At 32.9% G+C, this 27,983-nt stretch overlaps 1 protein-coding gene across 5 annotated transcripts; it reads left to right on the top strand.

The window, feature by feature from the left end:
- Positions 1 to 320: 320 nt before the first annotated feature.
- LOC120348662 (unconventional myosin-XV-like) lies at positions 321 to 27,977 on the top strand. 5 transcript variants are annotated; one of them, XM_078117532.1, is made up of 42 exons: positions 321 to 495; positions 1,080 to 1,216; positions 1,955 to 2,056; positions 2,419 to 2,493; positions 2,975 to 3,135; positions 3,515 to 3,687; positions 4,339 to 4,411; positions 4,847 to 5,017; positions 5,666 to 5,745; positions 6,265 to 6,318; positions 6,397 to 6,461; positions 7,743 to 7,824; positions 8,235 to 8,411; positions 8,698 to 8,825; positions 9,404 to 9,528; positions 10,046 to 10,111; positions 10,305 to 10,385; positions 10,694 to 10,727; positions 10,971 to 11,135; positions 11,706 to 11,783; positions 12,376 to 12,456; positions 12,957 to 13,037; positions 13,386 to 13,550; positions 13,982 to 14,159; positions 15,854 to 16,017; positions 16,408 to 16,584; positions 17,521 to 17,614; positions 19,567 to 19,684; positions 19,780 to 19,879; positions 20,493 to 20,657; positions 20,935 to 21,007; positions 21,521 to 21,677; positions 21,742 to 21,872; positions 22,541 to 22,635; positions 22,889 to 22,966; positions 23,463 to 23,571; positions 23,835 to 23,995; positions 24,375 to 24,514; positions 24,878 to 25,061; positions 25,498 to 25,581; positions 25,820 to 25,957; positions 26,239 to 27,977. In XM_078117532.1, the coding sequence occupies exons 1-42, from the start codon at positions 435 to 437 to the stop codon at positions 26,305 to 26,307; spliced, it is 4,830 nt and encodes a 1,609-aa protein (XP_077973658.1). In that variant the 5' UTR covers positions 321 to 434; the 3' UTR covers positions 26,308 to 27,977. The 5 variants fall into 5 exon arrangements, with proteins under 5 accessions (XP_077973658.1, XP_077973660.1, XP_077973661.1 ...); XM_078117534.1 differs by having other exon boundaries at positions 13,389 to 13,550; XM_078117535.1 differs by having other exon boundaries at positions 11,706 to 11,777.
- The last annotated feature ends 6 nt before the right edge of the window (positions 27,978 to 27,983 follow it).

A 27,983-nucleotide genomic window follows, 5' to 3' on the forward strand; every position in this document is an offset into this window, starting at 1 on the left:
GGATACACAAGTGAGGTGAAGTTTGTTTAAATTTGACGGCAAATCTTAATATTTTCAATCTATTTTCGTTTTTAAGATCTGAAATACTACTTCATTTTTGTAAATATTGTGGATTTTGTTGAAATAAATACGTAAATCCAAACCATATAGCCTGTTATATTTTACACAATGTTCACGATACAAAATGGAAAGTTTCTTTCGTATACCCATTGTTGAAGAGAGATTAATGGCTTGTTAAATATTAACAACCGTATGTTTAGAAGGAATTCTTCCAACTACGTCTGCCTTTATATACTTAGGAACCATTAATAATTGCACAGTCGAGACAGCTGAATACGCGTTTCCACTTTCGTGCGAGGTGAACTACTGTGATGTTTTAGCTTTTAACGATAGCCAGCGATTTGAAAAAGAAAAGGAATCATAATTTGGAAAATATGGAGTTACGAGATTTACCGATTCCGCCACAACTGGCATCGCTTCTGGATAAATCCAACGGTATTTATGACTAATTGTTTTTTAATTAAATTCGTATTTATAACCCATGAAAAATCACAAATTAACAGATATACTATTGGTGCCCACTGTCCAATATTACAAATAAAAGTCGCCAAAAATTGCCCTAATTTAAAACTCTGTCGTGATGAGACACAACAGCACAAGATAAGCCGACGGTCCCGGGTCGCGTTGTTCAAATTATTAAAAAGAGAAGTCGATGCACGTATTGCGTAATAAATCTAAGTTTCAAAATTCCACTTTTGTTTCATTATTTCATTATTCTGTTTGTACTTCCAATAGAATACGAAATTTAATTAACAAATACAATACAATCTTACTTTCAATGGAAGAACTTAATCGGCTTGTTATCAATTATAACGCTTCATCCGTTTGTTTTGTGATTCATATTTATATATTTTCCCTATAGGGGTGCCACCTACCCCTCTTCATATGAGCAGACATACGCATGCTATTGCCATAGATCAAATGCCAACTTTGACTACAGATGCCACACATATAATCAGAACGTGTTGTGTGTGTAAATATTGCAAATTGATTGACTAGAAATATTCCTCTTTCTAAAGGTTTTCAAGCCATACACACGCCACAACGAAATGTAGAAGGTGCTAAAACACGCACAATACCAGATGATGAATGCCCAGAACTTCCTGCAAATATTGACAGATTTCCATTTTCTCAGTATGTTGGAAAACAATTCAGGGTAAGATTTTTCAAAACTGAAATAATTATGTATGGTTGGTTTATAATTAAATTGAGTTTCATGAAAAATCTTTTTTGTTTCATCATTTATTTTGTCATTTTATTAAAGTGAAGAAACAATATTTAATGTTAAATTCTATTTGATTGAAACTTAACACTTCGTAATTAGCAACACCTTTGTAATTTATATGTGATGGGGTTGGAATGAGCAGTGACTGTTCAAAACTTCATTTTTAGCATACTTGCACAAACCCATGAAATATCATTAAAAAATATTTTGAACCAAATTTATTCATAAATCAAATTTTCATTAAGATTTAGTGCATTTATAATTTACATTCTTTGCATTTTTATGTGTCAAACCTAATAGTTACTTACATAATGTAGGGGCATTCTTAATCCAAGCAGTCCTTCTTCATTATTTCCTACATTTTTATGTTTTGTCCATTCGATATTTTTCTCAAAATTTAACATCTTTTTTTACTATGATGCATCCACAATAACTTATTAATCAGTGTTGAACCTTACTATGTTAATTTATAAGTAGAAGGTCTTAGGTTCATACCCCAAGCCCACGCCTCATCTCGGATATATTAAATTGGATAGTCAAAATTGGACCGGAAAGTAATTTCAAAAACAGTAGCTTCTTTTGTGTGTCAGTGGCTATTTGTACAGAGACTTGTTTGGAGTAAAGGTGCGCCACTCCTCATAAAAGAACTATTTTTTTTGTTCATCTTAGGTGCCTTCACAGTGGGGGGCACTGTCGACTCCACTCAGAAGCTCACTCCTCAAAACTGTGGATGACAAAGATGTAAAACAAGCTGCAATGTTGAACAGGCTGGTGAGTGCTAAATTTATGCAAAAACGAATATGCGTTGTGAAGAGGTGGTAGTCAAAATAATAAATAGTGACATCATAATAACTTTAGATGTAAAGGGTGACATTGTCCAATTGTTTTATTTCTAGTTTTGATAAAAAATATTTGTGCACACACATACATACATGCCAATTTCTGAATTTTGAATTAAATCAAATCAGGTAGGTATATGTTGAACTCCGGTAAATAATATAATTGGTTCTCTATTTGATTTTTCTAATGAACGTAGCCTTTCAAACAAGATGTTGCCTGTCTTTGACAAACTATTGTTTCAGTAACTATCGATGGTATATGAATAGGTATTACTCACTTTCTTTTATTTACAGATTTTGAGATATATGATTGATAGCAATTTGAATGGAGCTCATGGAAAACTATATTGTGACTACATTGTTACTCTGGTCAGTACTTTCATTTTTTGTATCATTAGTGCTTCTTCTACATGTATGTAATATTAATATTCTGTTGGGCGTGGGAGCTTTAGCAGTCATAAAATAAGAGTCACAATATGTTTTAGGTTTTGAAATTAAAATTCTATCAATTGATTTTCGAAGGTTCTACAACAAATTGGTTGGATTTAAAATTTTAGGAAGAGGTTCTTATTTGTATCGAACTTGCATGTCCCTTCATTTTCAGAAAAAACATTGCCGCACTTATGGCCCTATAACTACTATTCCTTACATTTACTAATGCATGACCCTAAGTAGGCTACATTATAAGGACAGGATTTACATAAATCTAATATATAACTTTTGAAATGCCAAATATAACACTAGTTGTCAGCTCAAGAACGGGTTCGCTCATTATCACGACATCCTGGGAACACGTTTATTTACTATGGCACAAAAAAAAACTGAATAAATATATATGATATATTTACAGGTACTTGCAAACTATCGCTTTCGTGATGAAGTTCTTTCTCAGATAGCATCACTAACCTGGAATAATTACAATGATTTTCACAAGAAACGACTTTGGGCTTTACTTTCTCATTGTGTGTCATGCATCATTCCATCTCCCTCTCTGCATTCTTATTTACTCAAGTAATTTATTTATTCTACTGCAAATATTCATATATGGTTTTTAATTTGAAAACTAATCAAAACTTTTACTGCGGCTTTGACACTAATTCTGACATAGCGCTGTTTTTGTTGAGATATTGGAACAATGTGAATATTTCTCAGGGAATTGTTCTCTATGTTGTATATTTGTTTAATGAATAAAATATCTGAATGGAGAATTGGATCACAAGTAGACTGACAGTTTTTATAATAATTTAAAGCAACCCTATATTTTTTTCCTTGGTATAACAATTATTGTGCAAAAAGGTATGTTGATGAGAATGTTAATAAATATAATTGAGCAATATTTGAGCTTCGAAATGTCTGAGAGTTTCATAACATTCAATCTTTATTTCTATAGGTATGCTTCTGATCATGGAGTTGATGACTACTGTGGCCATATACAGAAAAAATTATTGAGAATTCCTGCTAGTCGCACATTACTTGAGAGCAGACTTTTTCCTCCGTGTGTTATGGAATGGATGGCAAATCATGAATGTCGCAATATGGCTCTTGAAATACATCTACCAGATGGTAAGAAACAAAAACCTCAATGACCAATAAAAGAGTCTACAATTTATAAATGTTGTTTCTCAGCTTTTTCAGTTGAGCTTCAAGATAATTCAATAAATATATAGAATTTCATAAGTAGGATACCAGCGGAAGCTTTTATGTTAGTTTTGAATTTGCCCGAATAATAGGAATACAAGCTTTTTTAGTTTACTATTTTGTGGAAATCAATATGGGTAAAGATGATTGATGTGCGAAATATTCCAAAATTTTTTCAAATGTTTCACAAGTAGAGCCTTTGTTTTCTAATAATGAGAAAACAGACCTTCTGAAGTATGCGCACCAAGATGGTGCACAACCTGAACTCAAGTTGTGTACCAGGGTAGTATAGTAGACTCGATTTTCATTGCAGAGTGCTCCATGTAATCATTTTTTTAATCACAGTTTTCTCCATCATCTTGGTCAATAAAGTGACAGTTATTTCCTTAGCTATTTCTATACCCGGTTATTCGAATTTATGTAAAGTTTGTCAAAAAAGCATTCAACAAATATTAAATTAATCATGTCATCATGCAGAAGAACAATTTTGTTATATAAGAAACAATATATACCCAAATTATCGAATGCTGTTCACCAGAATTTTGTTTTATTTTCCTTTATTATTATTACATGCAGATAAGTCTGTTCTGATTGAAATCAATTCATGGACAACTGCTGAGGATGTCGCTAACAGAGCAGTAGAATCTAGGTAAAACCCTTGTTTTATTTTGACATATATATTTGTCTGAAACAATAATTGGCATAGTTTATGTTCTGATAAGGCAGTACAAGAGATGATCATGGGTGATGAATATTTTCAATAGGAATGTTGAATTCCTGACGTTACCTGTAATTTTTGGTTGTCACGGCTTTCTTCACTCATGTTTTTCTGGCATTGGAACAGGCTAAAATAAAGCCATATCCAACTTGAAAATTGGAATGGTAACTATGGGAAAGACTGACTGATATACCATTTGATTCAGCAATGTTTTTGCCACTTCTTTTATAGAATATATATCACATCTTTTTTTTTTGTAATACTTTTGCTTCTTTCTGAGTGCATTGTGTTACAGAATTTTGAGTGTGATATTTGACTCTTGATATTCATTCACAAATCTGATTAATTTAGTTTATATTTTCAAAGCATTGGATTCAATGTGCAAGGATGGAGTTTGGTTTTGGAACAGCAAGATGGTGCAATGATAGAAGTATCAGGACATGAATATATTTTGGATCTCTTCTCACATTTGGAAATGTTTCCTGAACTTGAGTCTCCCCCACATGAGTTTTTTTTTTATCGGAGCAGATCAGGAAGGTTGGTTATTTATTATACATTCCAATTTTGCAATTCAGAATGTGACTAAAAACTACTTTTGTCATATGATATCAACTCGGCATATTGTGCTAAGCATTAGAAACATGCATGCCACCGATACTCTGATTACCCTGTGTGGGTTTGCTGTTTCGAATTCTGTGTGTTATAATTATGTGCTAGAGGACTGCCGGACACTTTACTGCTGAAGAAAGGTTGACATAAGCCCTGATCAGTTACGGTTTGCTCTGCCATCAAGTCTGTCCATCAAAACAATTACCTAACTGGTTAACTAATCCCATACCCAATGTGACTGGTAATCGACGAGAGGCCGTCGATATGATTGAAATATGATTGACTTTCCTCTTCTTGTGATAAATTTTATAACTCAACCTATTCACACAAACAATGTCATGATTCATTACGTATTAATTATTAACGAATATAACAATTTCATCGACAAACAAATATACTGTACAAATATATGTTCAGCTTTTGCTAGCTTTTTTGATAGCTATGAGTAGTAAATGCCACCACAAGGCTTAGTATTTCTTCCGTTTGTCTGCCACTAAAATATATTATTCAGGCTATATTTATATAGGTTAAATATCAATTCGGTATAATATTTTTAACTTTTCTTTTTTGTTTTAGCAATCCAGCATTTGATCCTAGTGAATTTTTACATTCTGAAAAACCTAGAAAATCGTCGTCACCAAGAAGTGAACATGCTGGTAATAAAAATTTTGTTGAGTAAAAAGGATCCTGAATAATAAAAAAATAATGTACCTCCAAAGTATGTGCACCAAGATGGCGCACAACCTGAACTCAGGTTGTGTACCGGGTTATGGTTCAGGTTGTGCGACATCTTGGTGCGCATACTTCAGGAGTACCAAAATAATCTATTACCTGTATAACTTGATCATGTCTATGTTATGCTTTAGATTCAAACCTCCAAAATATTCAAATATTGAAAAAAAATGAAATTTTAGGAAAGAGTTCTCATTCAAATCTTGAATTGTTTCAATATATAAACTGTATAAATTTTTAATTTTGAAATCTGAAATATCCTCGTAATTGGATTGAAAAAAATCTTGAAAATATAAAAGCTTTTATTAGAATATTTTATTATTCATATAATTTGATGAACTTGGAAACTAGTTCTGTCATTCCCTTGATTAATCCTACCTGAAATTGGTTAAACATAAAAAAAAAAGTAAATTATTGGTCACAAAATTTTTTTCATTTTTTAGGAAATGAACAGAGAATGGAACCACCCGAAGGGCGGATGAATCCTCATGTCAATCGTATGTTAAATAAAATAACATTTCAATTGTGCATAAAATAAGTATTTTTTTATTAATCATTTTTGAATTTTCATTCAGCATCGCATTCTTCAAACTTTTCATATGGACCTCCAAATCTGAGACTGCCTCGTGGACCTCAGCATGTAAGTTTTAATATTGGTATATAAAACTGCAGCCAGTTTTAAATCGGTTGGTCATGGAATAACTCATTCATAATTGAAAAATCACTTCAGTTACTGTGAATAGGAGAATTTGGTTCATTGAACATTTAATGCGGTGGTCAACCAAATGAGGCCCATGAACAAATTTTTGTAGCCCTCACATGATCTCACTTTTAATTTATAAAACAAAATTTGTGTGTGTATGTCGTAACAATTGCTCTTTGTACGGTCATTGTTTTATATTAATTAGCGTGGGCAAAAGCACATGTGGGTTGTATGTCATTTACATGTGAACAGGCCTGCCGTTAGTTGTAATTAACACGGAAATAGGAGTTGCGGATGCATCTCTATTTTGAAACTGCAATTGTTTATAGGCGGAAATTAATATGGGCCACATGCTACCGTTGAGTGCATATTAGACACAGTAGTACATAAAGTTAGCTGAGCACTGATTTTACGGGTCATGGCAAATCATTCTTTATTTTGAATATAAAATAAGAAATTTGAAATAGCTAAACAGTGATATCACTGTTTATTCAACTGAATCGCATTAGCTATATTTACCTTTATACTCTTGTCACAATTTTAAAACAAAGAGGATTCAGAATTTTATTAGTTAAATATTAGCTAAAACTATTCAATTGTTACGTAGAAACAAAACCTTTTCAAAGACAATATTTGAGTTTATACCTTATTCAAAATTAATCTGTTATGTCAGATGAGCCACTTTTTGGATATTTTGTAAATTACACACTTTTTATTATGAATCAACAGATCTATGATATTAAAAAGCAGTTTCGTTAGATTATTCAATTAATTTTCTGGCCTTTTATATGAATTCACCAAAGTGGTTCTCAATTGTTTTCGCTATTGCCAGTGTTCATATTTTACCTACCGTTATCCATGAAGAAAACTAAAAAGTTAAACAAACTATATTTTTTATTATAAATGAATCTGGTTTATTAACAAGTATTTTATTTCAAAATATTATTTTAGAAATACCCACAGCCAAATTCACAGTTGAGATCATTCCCAGAATTTGCTTAACAATTCACGTGATCAGAAAAACATCACATTTAGATAAGCTACAGATTACATTTGTTCATTATTGACAAAAGTACTGCTTTGCTTGACAGCACGTGATAGTTTTATGCAAAATATTTTAAATTAAACTAGTCAAAGAGTTGTGAAAATAGTGTTCAGCAATTTTAACCAGACGAGGTCTACCAATCTCAAAAGTTAAATTTCTTGTCAATTCAATAGGATGGTCTATCAACAAGGGATGTCAACGACCTCGACAGAAGAATGAAAGGAGGCGGAAAAATGATGAACTCCATGGGGATGGGTAAGAATATTTTATATAGTTTCCTTCACATTGCATAGAATTGACTCAAATTTTTATAAAATCATGTTTCGATTATACTAATCAACGTGAGGTGCAATTCACAACTAATGCCTCGGGATCAGTAAATTATCCTCTTTGAAGTTGGGATACATCAATTTTCATCAAAAAGTGCATAGTGTCGAAAAGTCATAGTGTGAAATCTCGTCAAAAGGTTTCGCCAAAACCAACTTTTCTGTGCAGATGTACCTTTCTGCTATAAGCAAATCCTAGAGAAAACCATTTCATGTTAAATTCAAGTACAATATTATCACAATTACTACATTTTTATGAGTATTTTAGTAAGATATTTTTAATTATTTTGCCTTGATTTTAAATATGTCTGCTACATTTTATACCGGTAACATTCTTAGGTGGATATAATATGATGCCGCAGCAACAGATGATGCCGCAGCAACAAATGATGCCGCAGCAACAAATGATGCCAATGATGCAACCACAAATGATGCAGCAGCCTCAGATGATGATGCAGCCTCCTATGATGCAACAACCCCAGATGATGATGCAGCCTCCAATGATGCCAATGCAAGGTCTGGAAACATTGGATTGATTTTGTGACTTTCCTTCGTTTTAGTACAACAATACTAGTATTGCTAAGAATAATTGACCCTTTGATATACATTTTTTGTCCAATGACTAGCTATCTGACTTGTCTGTTGTCAAGTTGACATCAGTGCATTACAAACAAGCAAAATTTCATAAGTATTAAAAATATGTTGACCATTCGCTTTAGGATTAATGAATAAATATCAGCTATATTGTTGCAGCTTATTACTACATTCATGTACTATATTATTTAAATTATGTTATGTTAAGGCATGCCAATGCAACAATCAATGATGCCGTCATCAATTGGCATGATGTCATCATCAGCAATGGATCCAATGTCACAGCAACAAAACATGATGCAGCAACAATTCATGTTAATGATGAAACAGCAAGAGGTGGGTCAAACTTGACTATTGATTGACTTATTGAGATGAGATAAGTTTATTTCGACTCTATGATCAGCATAAAAGGCGATAAGATGATTTATCAGAACAAATAAATAAAAACTGATTATGAAATCAGGAGAGCAAACAAAACCTTGACTTACAAATTATCTGTGATTCAAAGTAAATTTACACAAGAGTACTAAGAAATTCAAACATAAATATTCTGGTCTTAAATTTTATTATTAAACAAGAAAACAATGCTCAAAGGCATGATCACTAAGATCCAATAACCAATCACATTGTGGGTAGCTTATGTGATTCACACGAAAATTAAAAGGAATTCAAAAAATGTCGTTGACTTGTGTCAACAACTGCTGTGACTCCAAGAAGTTAAGCAGCTTTCTTGTACACATTCATGTTCAGTGAATTCAAACCTGTAAATACATCATGCATAATGGGTATTGACAAGTGTGTTTAATAAGTTAGTACATAGAACTAAATGAGTTGAGCAAATGAATGAATAGTTATTAATAATACTCTATTATTTTGTAATATTTTTTTGTGAATGAAACAAAATCTTAATTCAGAAACAACAAAAAGAGCTACAAAAGTTGTTGAATAAACAAGATAAAAGATCATCAAGACGAGATTCCAGTTCTGAAGATGAAAGAGTCGACAACAGGTGGAAACAGGAGAGTCAAAGGTCAGGAAGGTGAGTATTGACATAAAGAGATTAGAAATAGGCCCAGCACGTGGCGCATTGTGTTAAGCGCTAGAAATAAACTCTTCATCGCACCTCTGAGTGGGTTATTAGGATCGGATATGTGGGGGATGCTTTTATGCAAGAGGATCACTGTACGCCTTACCACTGTAGGGTGTTTCAAGTAACCGCTGGTCAGTTACGGCTACCTCCGCCTTCAAGTCCACGGTTCTGAAACAAATAACTGGCTAACTAATCCCATACTCAACATGGAATGGTAACCAGACAAGAGATCATGGGACGCCATATTATCAAGTTATCTTATCCCCTTCCTCTCTCACAGGATAAAAATGATATTGTAGCCTATCCAAAGGTCACTGATTACATTGCTATATTCCACAGGCTCAAGCGTGATCATGTGAGATGGAATTGCCTGACTCCTCTTTTTACAGGATGTTTCTCTCTACATCCCATCAATTTCCCAAATCTACAGTTATTATTATTATAATTTATCTGCCAACATTTTCAGGAGCAAAAAGTCATCTCACAGACGTGACAAATCTTCAAGTGATGAAGTTTCTCCAAGAAGACATGAGTATGTTAACTGAAATAATCCAACTATTTTAATACTTATTATTTCTGATTTGTACTCACCCCTATACATTCCCCCAATTTTAAACTTGAATATTGACTTTTACGAGACATACCTAATTGTTTTTTGAATTTAAAATTCCTTCTTTGATATTGATGTTTATAATCTATGTTACAGTAAAAAAATATTTTTACAGTAGTAAAGGAAAGGCAGCTGCTGCAGGATATCTATACAAAAAAAGTGAAAGTGGAAGCGGAAAAGAGAGTTCAAAATACAGGTAAAATTATATTGCTATCATTATAATTTTGTCAATTATTTCGCTGATTTTAGCACATACTTGTAGTACAGATTTTTTAAAATAATCACAGTTTAGTTTCAAACTTGAATTTTTGTGTTTTAATTTCAATATCTCTAATTGGGTGATGATTAAATGGAAAAAGGCTGGAAATTTAAAAATATTTAATAGTATTTTCAGCTCTTGATATTGATTAAAATTTATATCAAAATGGAGAACTTTTATTTTTTATTTCTGCATAGCTTTTGTTGAAAATAAGTCTTTTTTTTATCAATTCTGCTCTTTTTCAGGGAACCAACAAAGCCGAAGCCAAAACCACAAGAAGTATGTATATATTTTTAATTTAATGACAAGAGAGTTTTTTATATATGTCTGGATTTTAGATTCCACGCTATGTTATTCTTTTATATTTCTATTATAAATTGCATTGTAAGAATTTTGGCAAAATAAACTGAAATATTGGTTTGTACATCATAGAATAAATTATATAAAATATTAAATTGGTTTTTTATGTGCTTTAATTGATGACAGAGGGTAGGGCACAAAAATACAACCATATTTTTTAAGCTTGATGAAAGTGATGAAGATATATATAACATTAAGCAAGGATCGGTAAGAATGTCATTCTCCGAAAAGAAGAAGTTCTTTGCTGCAAAAGCAATGGCAGAGTCGCAATCATCTTACAGGCCACCACAAAAACCGAAGAAAATAATTCTACCAAAAGCTGAGGAAGTATGTTATATTTTGTTATTATTATTATTACCGGTAGCTTATTATTAATACTTTTAAATGACATATTCTCTAGCTATTTAGATAATATATGCTTGTTTGGGAAAAATACTACGATAAGAACACTTACTATTGTGGCGAACCATAGGCTTTTGTCTGGTCCGTCCTCGCTTTAAGTTATGTCAGTCACTAGTCAGTTAATAGTTTCAGCTGTTTGAACATTTATGTTAAAGAAGGCTGTAAGTAAACACTCATTAAGACTCAGAACTGATAACCTTCAATCACTGTTTCATTTTTTTATTTATTTTTCCTAAATCTAGTTATCCAACAAAATATATAAAATTTAGTCAATAACAAAATTTTGTCGATATTGATTCTAAAACTGGAATGATAGAGTAAATTTTATAATTGTAGACAAATAAATAAATGATTAGATGCTTTCCACTATCAGCCAATAGTTAATTCTCTATAGTTAGTTTAAATAAAGTTACCGGTAGTCTATGTGAGCGTCATACATACTAGCCCAGAAATGTGTTTCAAAACAATCACTCATACCATAATATGTATGGACAGGAATCTCCGGAGAAGTTTTCAGAACCTGAGAGTCCAAAACCAGAAACTCGTTCATCCTGGAAGAAGCCACCGGCAAGTGTAATAACTTTTAAATTTCGAATTCAAAATCAAGTTTTATCACAATAAGAAAAATCAAAAAGCTTCAAAATTCATTAAAATATTATATGGTATTTGTACAATTCATACAGTTGTGCAAAAGTATCCAGTGTCACTTACTTTGTTGTTTCAACAATTTGTGTTTGAATTGCTTGTTCCAAAGCATATTTGAATCTCTGAGCCTGAGAATATGATTTTTCATATTCAATTTGGGGTGATAACAGGTCCAAGTCAGGTATGGGAGTATGTTATTAGCCAGTTAATCATTCGATTTTGGAGCGCTTGAATGTGGAAAAAGCTATAATTGAGCCTATGAGTGAGCAATCCAGTAATACTTTTCCGTGCAGTCAATTGCAGTATTGTAACCTGACAAAATTGACAGAGTGCTTAGCATGTAAAAAGGGTTTTACTAGCTTTGTGAATTAGTTTTAACTTAATCATTTTTTCAACTATTTCCACACTTAGCTGTAGTTCACTATTCGATTATGTTATGATTATAGTATTTATTTTTTACATTTTTTTTTATTTCTGTTTTCTTTATATGTGAAATTTCAAATTTTCGAAATAAATTTAGATTCCCAAAAAGGAAGAAGAGAAAGAGGATCCGCATAAAGCAGCCCTACGACTTATAGAAGCTGCAAAGAAGAAGAATCAAGTATGATTCTTAGAATTAGACTTTAAAGACCGGTGGTTCTGTTAGTTAGAACAACAAAGCTTTCCATTTAGCAAACTGAAGTTTTTATTCTGGTTATACTAGCAGGTGCAGGTGTTAAATGAGTATATTTCTTTCATTTAGAAAAAAAAAAAACCGGTCATCTTTTCCTATACCCAACATGAACTTATCTTATTCAAGTTGGCCACTTTAATTTATTCACGTATATTGACACGGCGATTTGTTTTTTTATGAGTGATAAGGTTCAATTTTGTTTAAGTTAACTGTCAACATAGTACTTTTATGTCTCATAATTGAAACATTGTTTAAAATGTATGAACTTTCCTAAACTTTTGTCTCCTTCGCTGTTTGTCTTGTGTATTGCAATTTTATTTTACCTTGGTGAAGGATAAAATAATTATCTCATCTATCTTGTGTTAAGTTGCTAATATTATTTCACAATACTGAAATTAATTTCAAATAAGGCTGCATTATATTTTTAGCATTCAAACAAACCACCAGAACCAACGGTAGAAGAGTTGGCTCTTCTTAGTCGTCAAAGACGTGAAGCAGCAAGACATCAGGTATATAATAGCAAACATTCTGTGTCCGATCAAAATTCACCAAAAGGTATCTAAAAGTCTTCAGGCTAGTATTTTATTTATATTTTGCAGAACATGGACTTACTTTTGTTTACCCTGCTATAGTTGATTCTGTATAAACATATTGCTATTTAACTTTATTAGCAACAACTGGTAAGAATGATAGTTACCGATAGTAATAGTTATCAATACCAATATCATAAAGTCTCGAAAACACAAGGTAACATGTATAGCCACTAATGCTTTTATTTTCATTTTTCAAAGAACAAAAAGAGAAATGTAAATCACTTTGAAGCTAAAAATATCATATTTTTATATATAACTATATAGCAGACAAATACAGAGAAGCCTCAGCGCTCAACTTCTCCAGAGCGAGAACCCGAACCACAACCTCGCCCTATCAAGAAGTTACAACCTGAAAGAATCGCAGTGATAGAGCAAAAACCTGTTTCTAAATCTCCATCTCCACCTTCATCACCTGATTCAAGCCCAGAGGTAATATTTTTTTAGTTTTTTGAAAGGTGAAACTTCCAAAATAATGATTTTGAAAGATTTTTATGCTGCCTATTTCTATGTACCTATGTTTATATTTATACTTTGATCGCAAAAATTGTCAGGTTGCAAATCGATTACATTGTGAATAATGTGAAGTAATATTTGAATGAATGAAATTGATTTAAAATCACATTGTTTAAATTGTTCATTCTTAACTAAACAACATGTATATCATCACAATAAAAGTCTATATTGAATATAATAAGTATTTATATTGCTATATGTTTATCATATTATATTGCTATATGTTTATCATATTATATTGGTGCCATTCCTAAATTCTGAAGTTAATGCCTTTCCCCTCAAGCAGGGCTCTCTGAAAGCTTGTGCATTCAAGTATCATACACCTTTATTAATATTTTGATTTTTAGAGAAATGAGAGAAAACCTACAGCACTTGCTGCTGCATTGGAAGCAAAGAAACGTCAGCAAGAACAAGAAAGAATGAATGCAGTATTGATGGAAGACGCTCATGAATATGCTGAACCACCACCACCAAAAGTTCCTCCTCGCTCTATCAGCCCAGAAAGTATTCCACAGTCTCCCCCAGGTACGATTTCTTTTATCTATAGTTTTTGTAACTGATGAGATAGATAGATTTTTCTAAATTCATCTGGGATTCAAACGCAGAGTACGCAAAAAAAAAACACATAGAGGTTTCCAAAACTTCAAGTGAGGTTTGAAACGTGAGACTTAAAAGTATTACATTGGCAATATTATAGCATAAAATATAAGTAAAAAATGAAGTTTCAAGTCAGTTTCAAAGGTGTAAGGCAGGGGTCACCAACGCGTTGCCCGCGGGCACCAAGTCGCCCGCGAAGACCATATGAGTCGCCCGCCGGTCTGTTCCAAACTAAGCTTAATAACGGCTCTTATAAGTAAACTACATCAATTATATTTTGTCCTGCTATTTTAGTATAAATCACACTTATATGGAACTGAGAATAACACTATATTGATTATTGTAACCATAAACCTTATTTTTATTTGACCTCAGTAATGTGACGGGTAATTAACACTCTTCCAATTATGACATCACACTGAGATCACTTTCCACGAACCCGCGCTTTTTCTTGTCTGTTGGTTAGCAGAGCAGTAATAATACAATTATTGATTCCAAAGAAAAATCCATCATTTTCACGATGAATGGTAGGTGGATATATTTATACCACCATAAAAACAGCCTGCGTGTGTCTCATTAGTTGGGCGATTTTAGCGACGGCAAAGCGGAGAGATATTTCACATCTTGTCACCTAATCTTCCGCGCTAACTACCCACTGGTCAGCACAGTACGGACAGAAAAAGCTTGCGATTCAAATCATACAGCAATCCTATTTTACGAGACCATCGTTTGTTTCAGCCTATCCTTTCGAATCAACATTTTTGACATAAATTCAGGATAGGAGATTTACATATTTATCCCGGGGGAGAAGATAGCCGATAGGACGGCTTAACCATATGACAAACCACGGCTTCTCGCCGGTTACCATTCGATGTCGGGTATGGAATTAGTTAGTTATTTGTTTCCGGAAGCCTGGACTTGATGGCGAAGGAAGCCTTAACCGACCAGCGGTTACGTGAACCACCCAACGGCGGCGAGTAGTCTAGCAATCCTTTCGCACATAACTATCCCCGCATGGGATTCTAACCTGCGAACCTAACGCTTAACACGATGGGCCATAGCGCCGCGACTCACTCCACCAGGAACAAACATGGAACACGCCTCACTGATGAAAATCTGCAAGACTCGCTCAGAGTTACAGTGTCAAGTTACAAGTCGGAGTATAATACTATACAACATTTGATAGTACAACTGTTAAGTCCATTTTATCTTAGACTTGTGAAGAGTGTTTGTAAATAATTCAAGTACATTGTTTTTTCCTATGAAAATCAATTTAACATTCAGTTTTGAAATACAAGTGTTATTGATAGAAATTTATTTACAACGTTGTGATAATCGTTTGCTTTCCTGAAGAATCCTAAGGTTTATTAGTGTCTATACTTCACTAAATACACTAAAGCCTAATCGAGCAACTGATTTTTTTAGAAGTGTACATTGAACTGGTAGCCCGCAGCTTAATCTGTACCCTAAAAGTAGCCCTCGGCTTCGAAAAGGTTGGTGACCCCTGGTGTAAGGTGTATCTATTAAAGCATCTCATCTTCTAATGCAACTTCAAGAAGATCCAACAACAGTAATTTTGAATTCTAAGTATAAATTATAACCACAATTTTTTTTTCATATAGGGCTCATGACTGATGCCACCACAAAGACTGTTCCCCACGAAGTGCAAAATCGAGTACCATGCAAATACGTTAATGTTCCCTGGAAACTCAGAGCTAGAAAAGAAATTTTTCAGGTTGGGGAAACCATCAAAGACATGACAATGGCAGCATTGTTGTTCAAACAGGTATGTTCAACTCAGTGCTTTAATTTTTGTAGATTTAAAGTCGAGCACTTGGGTTCTTGTGGAAATACTAATGAGAACAATTTTATCCATATTTTTCTGAACTATTTATAAACAAACTGTATTCTACTATGGTATCTGAAAAAAAATGGATGAAAATATGAAAAATCACTCTTAAACGAAAGGTTTGTTGGAAAATTTTTTTATCATTTTAAGGTCAACAATGTACGGTACATGGAAATTGTATTCAAAACTTTAAACAAAGTTCACTTTGAGACCATGATATTCAGTAAAGGGTAAAACAACCAGCATTTATTTTGAAAGATTGTAAAAGATAGCATTTTTTAAACACTTGCAGCTTTGATTGTATATGTTTTGTGTTTCAAAATTTAGATTACAAAAGATGCTAATGGAACTAACCCACGAATACTACCTGCTGATCGTGAGGATATCAGAGAAAAACTCAAAAAATCTGGCAACAAAGAAATAGAAGCCAATATTCGAAGATCCATTCTGGAAAATGTTAAAGAGAACTGGACTCTGTATTTCACCCAGATATTCAGAATCAAGGTGATATAGATCTGAATGCCGTTGTGTAGTTCTTGTACTATGTTAGGGACAACAAATTATCAGTAGATGTTCTAGATCAGGCCTGCACAACATATGGCCCGCGGGCCGCATGCGGCCCGCAAGATACTACTGTTCGGTCTGTGGGTGATTTGGAAACACGTCACTTCTTGGGTCTAACAATCAAAGCCGGCATTGTTATGCTAGCGCGCTGCTACTCCGATCATATTCAAAATCGTGAAATTTATGATTTGCACTAGTTTCAATAAATATCGAACTTTGTGTGAAATTGGCGTGCCTTTCTCGACCCCTAAAATTCGTCGCTCGACCCCTCGCCCCCCAGTTTTGGAAACCCCGATTTAGATAACTCAGTATTCAGTCTAAATCACGCTAAAAATAATATCGGTACAATCTCACATCCATTAGTGCATATTAGCAACCTATTAATAACCCCATTATTTTTACTAGCAGTTCATGAAACTGAAGTTTCTTTTTTGATTTAAATTTAGTACTTAAAAACAATTTCTTCATTTATGAATGGTGCAGAAATTCTCGCTCAAAAGATATTGCTCATTACTGTAAAACTCAAATAAATTGGAGCAGATTTTGTAGAAAAATGTAATTTAACAGTCAAAAAAGTACAACAGAGGAAGATCTATTGCTACTAAACGGATTGTTTGTCTAGCCTTTGTTTCATTAAATTTAACTGTTTCACAATATTATTTTGATTTGTAGTTCATCTTGTGAAATATGTATGTGGCAAAGTTTGCAGCCCGCCGGGCCTACAGATTTATGCTTGCGGCCCTCGTGGTAATTTGAGTTGTGCAGGCCTGTTCTTGATTTAACGCTAACTACATTTGGTTTCATTTGAAATGCACCATGATCTCAGACATAAAATGACTATGGTAATTCCTAAATTTTTATTCGTTTTTAAATTAGGTTCAAGAACTTTCATCTGAGCTACCAAAAAACATTTACCAAGCAAATTCGCTTGCAGTTGGACAGACTGGAGTTCATTTCTTGCAAATAACTGGTAAGTCTTCTTAACTATTGAGAGTGAGAGTCTGCCCTTTCCCTGTCTAATTTCTTATACCGAGGAACGCCAACTGGTGGATTTTATGCGATAATTTGCAGTATTTCCTATTTCTGATGGTCAATGTTGTTGAGTTAAGCAATAAATCTAAAAAATTATTGATGATGATAACGAATTGATGATAAATTAATGTTACTGACCAGCAGTTAAGTGTGCCATCATGCTTCTTTTTTGTTTGCCATCACAAAACATTTAGCAGTGTAAAGTAAAATGATAAATGCTTCAATCATGTGATAAAATGTTATCATTTATCAAAACAGTCAAAGTGTTAGACTTAACTGCGTTGGTGTCGCAGATTATGAATCTCGGGATCAAGTTCCATCCCCACCTCATTTAGTGTGTAATAAGTTGGGTGGGCAATGCGAGGAAAGATTCTGTTCCTTCCTAATACAAGTAGCTACTCACATATTGTGCGATTCCAGTTGCAGGGCACTGTTTAGAGCAGTGGTTCCCAAACTAGGGTCCCCGAACCTTTTGGGGTCCGTGAAGCACTTTCCGGTGGTCCGCACAAGAAATCTGTTATATGGCTCAAAGTTTGATAATGCAAAAATTAACTGCTTAAATTTGGAAAGACACATTTATCGCCTTTTGATGCTTTACAATCTCTGCTGAGGACACTGATTCTTCACGTTCTGTTTCGATTACGCTTTCCCAATTGTGACGTCACAAAGCTATGGCAGCTCCTGCCACGAACAAACCGCGGCGTCTCATGCCATGGTTTAAAGGCGCTATAATTTAGTAATCAGTATTATCGGCATATTAACAAAGTCATGTGCCAGATTTTAGTTTAATATACAGAATTTTAAATCTGGAACCAAACCTCAAATCCATTAAAACTTTATCGATAAAAAAAAGTACCAACCTACTCATTATTTGTCACCAACAGGGGCAGCCCTGCCAATACATCCGACATGCCTTGGTTACGGCATCAAAATTTTACCCGACATGATTTTTTAATTTGCTGCCGTGGTACCGGTTAGTGGCAGCTAAAAAGTCAGTTGCCGTGGTTTGGCCGGAGCTCCAGAAGTAATCCATGTGCACCAAGATAGCGCACAACCTGAACATGGTATTGTGTACCGGTTAGGGTTCAGGTCTTGCGACATCTTGGTACATATGCTTCTGGAGCGCCGTTTAGCCATAGCGGCCATTGTTTGGAAATCCCGCTAAATACTTAAAACTGCACTTGGAGGTGTAGATGGCGCTGCCTTTTTGCATGCTTGTTGCTATAGGAGAGAATTACAGTAGGTAGTTTATAAAGTATGCCACTCCGTTCCTAAATGCTGTTTTACGCTTTTGTTTTGAAAGGTAGATAGCGGTAAGTATAGCGCAGTCAGAGAGGCACTACGTTTTAGTTTTTAGATGTCAATTTTAGTCTTTGACACACGGTAACGGTAGGCATATATTTTTACGTTTTCAACTCTGTATTATCAATTTTAAAATGTCTTCTAAAATTAAAATTGAGATAATCGTATGTAATTTTATCGTGATAATCGCAGGTGAAGATATGTTTTGAACTACACCGTGTGGAGCATTTATTTTTGTTTTGACCTTGTTTTATGTGATATCTTTCTGTCTTTCTTTGATAATGTTTTATTTTAGTCAATTAGTGCACAGGGCCGCGAAACAAAAACAAAATTTGCGAGGGGTCCGTCAGACAATTTTTTTGAAAAAGTTTGGGAACCACTGGTTTAGAGTGTAAGTTGCGAGTAAGCATCAAAAAAGAAAATAATAAAAATGTTATAATTTTTCAATTGAGAGAAGTTTACTATAATTATGTTTTTCTAGTCAGCAATTTTGATATTTATTCTAAATTGCTTATTGTTTTGGGAGATGGATATTTCTATCTTTATATCTACATTTGGTCTTTTTAAACATGCTGTTCATCTTACCAGGACCACCAACTTGGAAAAGAGTGACTTATAATTTCATCGCAATATCACATGTTGAAGTACATCAAGGATCTGTTATAGAATTGAGCATTCAAGGCCATAATGTGTCATTTTACTGCAGGTAGATAATTATTTGTGTTCCAACAAAATATTTGGCGATTATTTTATAAATATGGCCAGATTAATAATAATAATGAATATTTTATGCTGATGAAGGAAATCCAACCAACTCCATAAAGTCCTTCGTTCCTATCTAACAATGAATACACCGTCAAGTCCCGTCTCTCCTGGCCCGATGATGAACGACAGTGAAGAGGTACGAGTTTTAAAACTTTTAATACATTTTATCTGTTGATGATCATTAAATAATAGGAATAAAACTTTTGGATTATTATGTTGTCATTCTTTTTTAATTCATTTCCTTGAAAAGTAGGTTCCTACTTATCAACAAAAATTTTTTGCTGAAGCTTTTTTTCACAGTGATTGGCCTAGTGGAATTCGCAGCTGCTTAGCTGTTTTCTATAACAATAGGTATTTAATGTTCATAGTCTCTTGTCAACAATGGTTCACTTCAGGTTTTTAATCTTTTAGTTTTCAATAAAAAAAAATTTTTGTATTTTCACAAGATAACAAGCTATATCATAAATGAGAGGTAAAACATCCTAAAATTTGAAGTGTAATATTTTTCATTTTTAAATAATTTTTTGTATTATTGAAAAATCGATAGATTCAATTATCATAAAACATCATACATATTTTACTAATACTATTAGTCTATTACCTATATTTTCTCAAATCCCCTTTGCTATTGGATCCGTAAGAATAGAATGCAAGGACACTGGGGCTAGAATAAGGATGACTATTCTATGTATTTCAAGTGTATAAGTGTATTAATGCTCACAATCATAAAAAAGCAAATTCTTTTCCAGCCTTTCACTGAACCAGTCTTTTCGCATCAAGAAGATCAAGAAAGTCTGTATGAAGTTCTTCCACCACCAAGAGAGAGTAATTTATATTCTCTGCTTATGTTTGCAACGAAATATTTCGAACGAAACAAAAAAGCAGAAGCAGAAAAATTACTGCAATATTCAAAGGTATTGTATGACGCTAAGAAACTTAAATTAGATTAAAATAATTCAAAAATCTGATGTATAAAGGTATGTAAATTGAAAGGGAGGGGTTCTTCATTAGACAAAGGCCCCAATTTATAATGATTTCACTAATTGTGATTTTTTCAAATTTTTATATACCAGATAGGTGGTGTCGAAACTGTTTTCTAACATTTATAAATTTTTTCTAGCTAATCAGTTATATTATGTATAAGAATTATTTTTGATATTTTTACTGATTCTCATTCTTTATTCTTGACAGACCAGTTTAACTCGACCATTGTTGAAGTTTAAAGATGACGAACTGGCTAAGACGGCATTGGGTTGTTTTAGAAGTAATATTTTACTTTTTATAAGAAATTTCTTAAAAGATAATTAGTGAAATTTATTATTTGCACCAATTCTAAAAACTGTCTATAACCAACTCGCTTATAAATGAAACCCCGTTCACCAGTATTTTATTCATTTTATTGAGAAGCCTATAGTCAACAACCATTAAATAAAGGTTTTTATTATATGTTTGCTTTTAGCTATAATTTACCTCCTGTTGAGTACAAACTTCTTTTTTTTGAATAAAAAGATCAGAAAAAATTAAGATTAAACCTAGCCAATTTAGTATTGTCGGATTAAGGTAATTGTTATAAGTTGATTGTTTGTACTGGACCCATCCATTAAAAAAAAAATAAATAAAAAAAAAATACTCATAGTTTGTAGTGATTTTTCTTATTGCCCAAAATGTATCATAACTGGAAGAATAATCATAAAATATCCACTGCTTATACCAACTGAATCATGGTTCTTCAAATTACTTTTCAATGACAATCATTCAATAATTTTTTTTATATCAGACATCCAACACTTCATGGGAGATATAACGACAAAAGCAACAAGTGATCTAGCATGCCTGTATTCCATTCTTATGGCATGCCGCAAGCACAAGAAAGATATCTTGAATGACGAAGTTTGTATTTATCTGGCAAAGCAGACAACTGGAAACAGAAAAAGGTAAAATGAATATTATTGTATCATACATCCTATTTTTATACTGTTTGTATATTTATTATTTCAGCTCCAGCTGCAAACGGGGTTGGCAATTATTTTCACTTTTTCTGGCATATTTTCCGTGCTCAAAAATTTTACTTCCACATATGCTGGCTCATCTGTATGCAATTTCCGAGAGTCAAAGTGATGAATATGCAAGTAAGTCTTATACTATAATAAGGTAGGGTAATCTAAGTTTTTTGTTTATGAATGTGATGGATTGAGGTTGAATATATTAGCTAAAGTACTACTTTAGGGTCAAGTTCTACTTGGTATGATAGTCAGATAAATAAATCACTTGAAGGATGATTAAAAATAAAAATAAATATACCGTATTTGATTAATGTTAAACATAGGATAGGATTTACATATTTATCCCGGGGGAGAGGAAAGCCGATAAGACGGCTTATCCATATGGCGAACCACGGCCTCTCGTCCGGTTACCATTCCAAGTCGGGTATGGGATTAGTTATATTGTTTGTTTCCGGAAGCATGGACTTGGTGGTGGAGGAAGCCGTAACCGACCAGCGGTTACGTGAACCCCCCAACGACGGCGAGGAGTCCAGCAATCTTCTCGCACATAGCCATTTCTGCATGGGATTCGAACCTGCGAACCCACGCAGAGTAATTAGAGGTGCGGTGGCGAGCGTATTCCTAACGCTTAGCCCGTTGAGCCACACCGCCGCGCCAATAACATTAATAACATTAATATCTCCATCTAATTACATGTTTTTGTGACCTCCTTTTTGTCATTATTCAAAACATATCTTTTTCATATCTCATTTTTTATGTAAATTACTATCATATTTGTTGAATTTTAAACTCAGATGCAGCAAAAGTGTGTTTGGTCAATCTACAACATACTGTGGATTTTGGAGGTAGAGTGGATAGACCAAGTGAAATTGAAATTCAGGCATTGAAGGTAATTGATTATTTGATATCAAAATTTTACTATTGTTAGAAACATTCTTTATTGACAATACCATTTTTTTATATACATCGGTATACTTTTTATGCATTATCCTATAATTAATACATTTCATATTGTAGTTTAAAATTGATCCAAGTTATTTTTTTATGTTTCAGTATAAACAACCTATTCAACTTAACATATAGTGATGTTATATTTAGAATGTAAAGAAAAAAAGACTTCTCAGATTTTTCTATTATTTTAGGTCGGCCGAACATCTCTGGATCAACCTGTTATGCTTCCTGGTGGAGTACAATGGGATTACAAGTTTACTACTTCATCGGTAACTGTTTTCCTATGCAAAATTAATGTGCTGTTAAAGCCATCAAAATACATTTTGTGCCAGTCCTTGCATTGGGATTTTTACTTTAGTTTTTTGTTCATTGTTTTTTATTCATACTTGAATATTTATTTTTTTGTCATTGGCAATTTTATCTAGGAATGTAGAGTTTGAGTAGGGATTTAGCATGCATATGCTGTAGTCGAGGTCGTTGCATTTGCAATTGTGATAAAATAAGCCAAAACTCCTTACTAGCACTCAAAAAGCATCAATTTTACGACGTGTTCCTAACATTCCATTAAAGAAAACTTGCATACGCAAAAGTTTTTATCAAAATTTATTTCTAAAGTATAGAGCTGGAGTTAAAATTATTTCCAACCCAAAATCAGAGCTTTTTTTTTAACTGGGAGTGTGGAGTAAATTGTGAATTTTTTTGACTCCTTAGCCCTGTCGATTAATAATACCAAGCTAAAGTTGACATTCAATTTCTTTCATGCAGGTTGTCATGCATATCATAAAACAGTTTTGTGTAAATCTTGGAATCAAAAATCCCAATGACATGAAAGAATATGGGCTTTTCAAACTGGATATGAATGAACAGGCTAATGGTAACTTAAATTTATAGTTCAAAGAGTTTGATAATTGGTCTTTATATAAACGCCCCTGAAGCAAGACATTTATGGTCTCTGTATGGCATTCTGAATAAGTTCAAGAATGGAGTAATTTCTCCCCAGACTTTTTTTATTAGTAATATAAGTATGTATATTTTAAACTGCATCAATTTTGATCATGCCACCCATTTCAGACAGATGACTGTTTGATAGAATGTACATTTTGTCTTGCTAACAGATATTTTTACATTCTTATTTAGTTACAGATATTGTTCCTCTGAGGCGACACATATATTTGTTTGATGTTTACAATGGCATGGTCCATAAAAAGAAGCCCTACTCACTCATGTTCCAGAGAGTTGTATGGAAGAAACAAATAGATTATGACAATGACAAAGTGGTCAAGTTGTTGTTCAAGCAGGTGCGCTGATTTTTTCTTTGTGTTTTCAAACTTTATTAGTTTTTCCTGTGGTGGGATTAGGGATTGGCACGAACCTATCACAGCAAGTGATCGCAGCGAATGAGTCACATGCATCGCATCTCACTAGCATTATATTTGTTGCGAAAGTTATGGAATAAGATTTAAGTAAAACCAGTCAAGTTAATATAGCTTACGTAGTGACATTCAAATATTATCTGAAGTGGGGAAACCCGTTATACACGTGCTTTAATATTAAGACAGAAGTAAACTACGGTAATCTACAGAAAGTTAGTTTTAACTTTAAATATTAATTTTGATTAATGTTTTCAAGAAACTCTCGTAAATTATATTATTTTTCATAAAGTTTTTTTGTTGACAGTTCATCCCGGAGTACCTTGATGGGAAGCTTCTGACATACCGTGAACTAACTGAGGGGTTGACAAGAGCCCAAATTGGCGAAACTGCAAAATTGTGTGCACTGATTCACAGGGGATATGATGGAGACAATCTTCCTTCAGAGTACGTTTTCCTTTTTAATGGGATTTTCTTTTATGTTCAATATTTCAAGTAACAAGAATAAAGTGAATTGCACATTGTTGTTTACTTAGCATTTCTCAAGAATTTACAGTGTAATGAACATTTTTGAAATTGTATTTAAAGGCAAATGCTCAGATACTTTTGTGTGCTATTGATTATTAGATTACAGGCGTTCAAAATAAAAGGTATATTGCCGAATCGAAAATATTTTATTCTTTCAAGTCAACAAGCTAAGCTCTCTATTCTTTGAGCTTTGTTTGAAGAGGTATGAAACACATTAAATGAACAAATAAAAAATGAATCGAAAATATGCTTATCTATGTTTCTTATATCATAATATCGCAGACAAGAAGTCTTGTCATTAATTCCGAGAAAAGTTTTGCAAACTGAACCTCATACTATATGGAGAGATAATGCTCACAATGAATTCACCAAAGTTCAGCAACAACCTCCCCACGATGCAAGAAGCGAAGTTCTGGCAATGTTGATGAAGAAGAAAATGTTTGGATCATCATTTTTTACTGTTGAGGTATTGTAACCCAAATAATCTTCTTTTCAGATATTCGTTAAAAATATATTTTTCAAATAGAAATTTGTGAGGTTGTTATAGCAGAAAGAGATTATAAATGTTACTTCAAATCAGAGCAGCAGATCATGAGAAAATATTGTTTTTAAAATGTTGTGTTAAATGTACAAACACTCTCTTGAAGAGTGCTTTTTGATACCAATAGTTTTATAATGTGAAAGGACAAGGTATTAATAACAAAAGTCATCTTGAATTGTGCAGACTCAATATAATGCTCATTTCCCACAATGCTAGAATCAAAATGCTGCCAGATCTCTCTCTGATGATTGGTTTAATGATTTGCAATTTTATTTATCTTTCTTTTTTCCACTTATCTCAAATTGTTACGAAATATAGATTTATTCGGTTTTAACATTCCTCAATTATTTTTGATTTCTAGGTTATGGGTCCCAATGGACAATCGGTTACAAAGATGATCGCTATTAATGCTCAGAATGTTTACATTTTTGAACCAGAAACTCATGTAAGTTTTCGTAGCAGCATTCGAGTTGATGAACTGATACTTACTTCAAATTTTTCACCATTCTGATCAAAGCAAGGTCATTGAAGCGTACCTAATTCTAACGATAGCCACAGGAAACCAATCATATAATATTCAACTTCTTAATCTCAAAAGTAAATTGTCTTATATAAAATTGAAAAATGGTCTTCTTATTCAAAATAATATCACACATATAATTCAAGAAACAATTATTTTTCAGCATATTGAAAAAGAATACGACTTGTCATCAGTTGAAGATGTCCAGTTTGAAGAAGGTGATTCATCTAGAGCTCCAAAATGTAAAATCACTATCGATAACAGCAGTGGGAGAGAAATGTTGGTTTTGCAAACGAAGAAGGTATTTTACCATAACCTATTGTACCGTAATCTATATTAGTAGTTCAACGTGTAAAACTTCTCAAATATATATAAAAATTACCTCTGTAGTAAATGTACATGTAGCAAAAATATACTTGTGAGCCTGAATGAACAACACCAAATTCAAATAGAAAAGTTAATTCCAGGGAATTTAAAAAAAACTTCCATATTCTTGGAGTAGTAAGTAATCGAACGCATATATTATTCATTAAATTTTCATTTGAAAATTTCCAATTTATTCAACAGTATGTATTTTTGCAGGCTCTTGTGATTGTGGGTGTATTTAATCATCACCTCCACGTCGCAGTACGAGGAACAGATTCACATTGAAATCTTGAGAATTCATTGAGATTGTTGATCGGCCTATTTGTTTATATGGAGTATTGGGCTGAAGAACTCAAAAGATATTGTGTACAGGCATAAACACGGAGTCTATTAGATATTTTATTCCATTATATCTTGAATAGTTTTTTAAAATAGTTACTGCTATGAATGCTGCAACAATTGTGCAATTTTAGCTCACAATCCATAGAGCTTTTAATTTAGTAATCTACCTTCTGCGTTAACAATTTGAGTACCTTGATATGAAAATGTAATAAAAATTAAAAATTTTATAGTGCATTCTCAGTTATTGACCTATTGAATTTAGTACCATAGATGTACTTTTAATGGTTAAATTGGATGATTCAAAGAAGGCGACGATTTATTAGTATGCTCTTTGTCTATTGGCATGAATTTTTACAATTGGCACTTAGAGGGAAGATTTTCTTTTCGACATTTCAAATTTAATAATTATTTGAGTTAACATTTTATATTGCTGACTGCCGCTCATTCAAACTCGTTTAATCCAATATAAACTGGCAAAACTTGTATTCGTTAAAAAAATCTTTCTTACCAACTTCACCCCATATATTTTCTTGAATTCTTTTGCTGAATGCAAAATAATTTCACAATTTTAGCAAGATAGAGTAGTGTCGCTCATATATATTACTACCGTGTTTTCCTGGGTCCTGTTTTAATTTTCTACCGAAAAATAACACTAGTGCCTATTTTCGGGGGATGTCCTATATTTTCATTTAAAAAACCAAATTACAAAGTAGAGAAATATGAGATTTTCAAATATAGGAATATGGAAACCAATATTCATTTACATATAAATAACAATTTTTTATTCAAAATAACTGCAAAACATAGATTATCAATTATTTTAAACGTGTAGGAGTGATCTCTCGCTATCGACTAGGTCAAAAAAAAGTTTGTGTTATTGGCTAGGTCTTTATTTAAGGGGAGGGCTTATATTAAAATTATTTTCAAAATTCAAGCTAGCTCTTATTTTCAGGGTAGGTCTTATTTTCAGGGAAACATGGTAGATGTTATAGAAAATCACATATTATATAAATTTCCCAATTTCAATTCAATCATTGTATGTGTACATTGAATATCTAAGATCTTAAAGCTTTGCCATAACTGAATTTACCTTTAATTTCCCTTTCTTATGAAGTGTTAATTTTTATCAAATTATATCTTTATATCATGCTCATTTCATGATATGAATTAACATAATGCAGTTCTTAATTGTACAAAGTTCATATTGCTAATCACTGTACTATTGTTATTAACTTTTTGATTGAAATTTTTAGTTTTAATTTATCATAAGGCAGCTCTTTTAATATTTCGTTAGCTTCTACAAATGTTTTCATCCACAAAAACGTATTTTGGGATCGATTTACCATTTTCCCGAAAGAAATACCTTAATGCTTAAGCTTGTAATACCGTATGGTTTGTGCTATGGAAATTGTAAATAAATATCGACTTTTCAAACTTCAATTTTCCAGCGTTCTTGAATATATGATTCGACATTGCTTGCTCTTTACTTGTCTGCCAATCTTATATCTCTTTTGTGATGAATCTCACCTTTTAGTGAAACTAGTTTAAAAATTGAGTGCTGTTTTTAATTAATGTTTCGTTAAGTTAACTCATTGTAACAATAAAATTCTGCACTAAAA

The sequence above is a fragment of the Styela clava genome, chromosome 1, assembly GCF_964204865.1.
Source record: "Styela clava chromosome 1, kaStyClav1.hap1.2, whole genome shotgun sequence".
NCBI lineage: Eukaryota > Metazoa > Chordata > Ascidiacea > Stolidobranchia > Styelidae > Styela > Styela clava.

Coding starts and splice junctions, on each gene's coding strand:
- LOC120348662 (XM_078117532.1), top strand. CDS start 435: ATGGAGTTACGAGATTTACCGATTCCGCCACAACTGGCATCGCTTCTG. Junction 14,160..15,853: donor TATTCCACAGTCTCCCCCAG/GTACGATTTCTT, acceptor TTTTTCATATAG/GGCTCATGACTGATGCCACC. Junction 20,658..20,934: donor AATTACTGCAATATTCAAAG/GTATTGTATGAC, acceptor TATTCTTGACAG/ACCAGTTTAACTCGACCATT.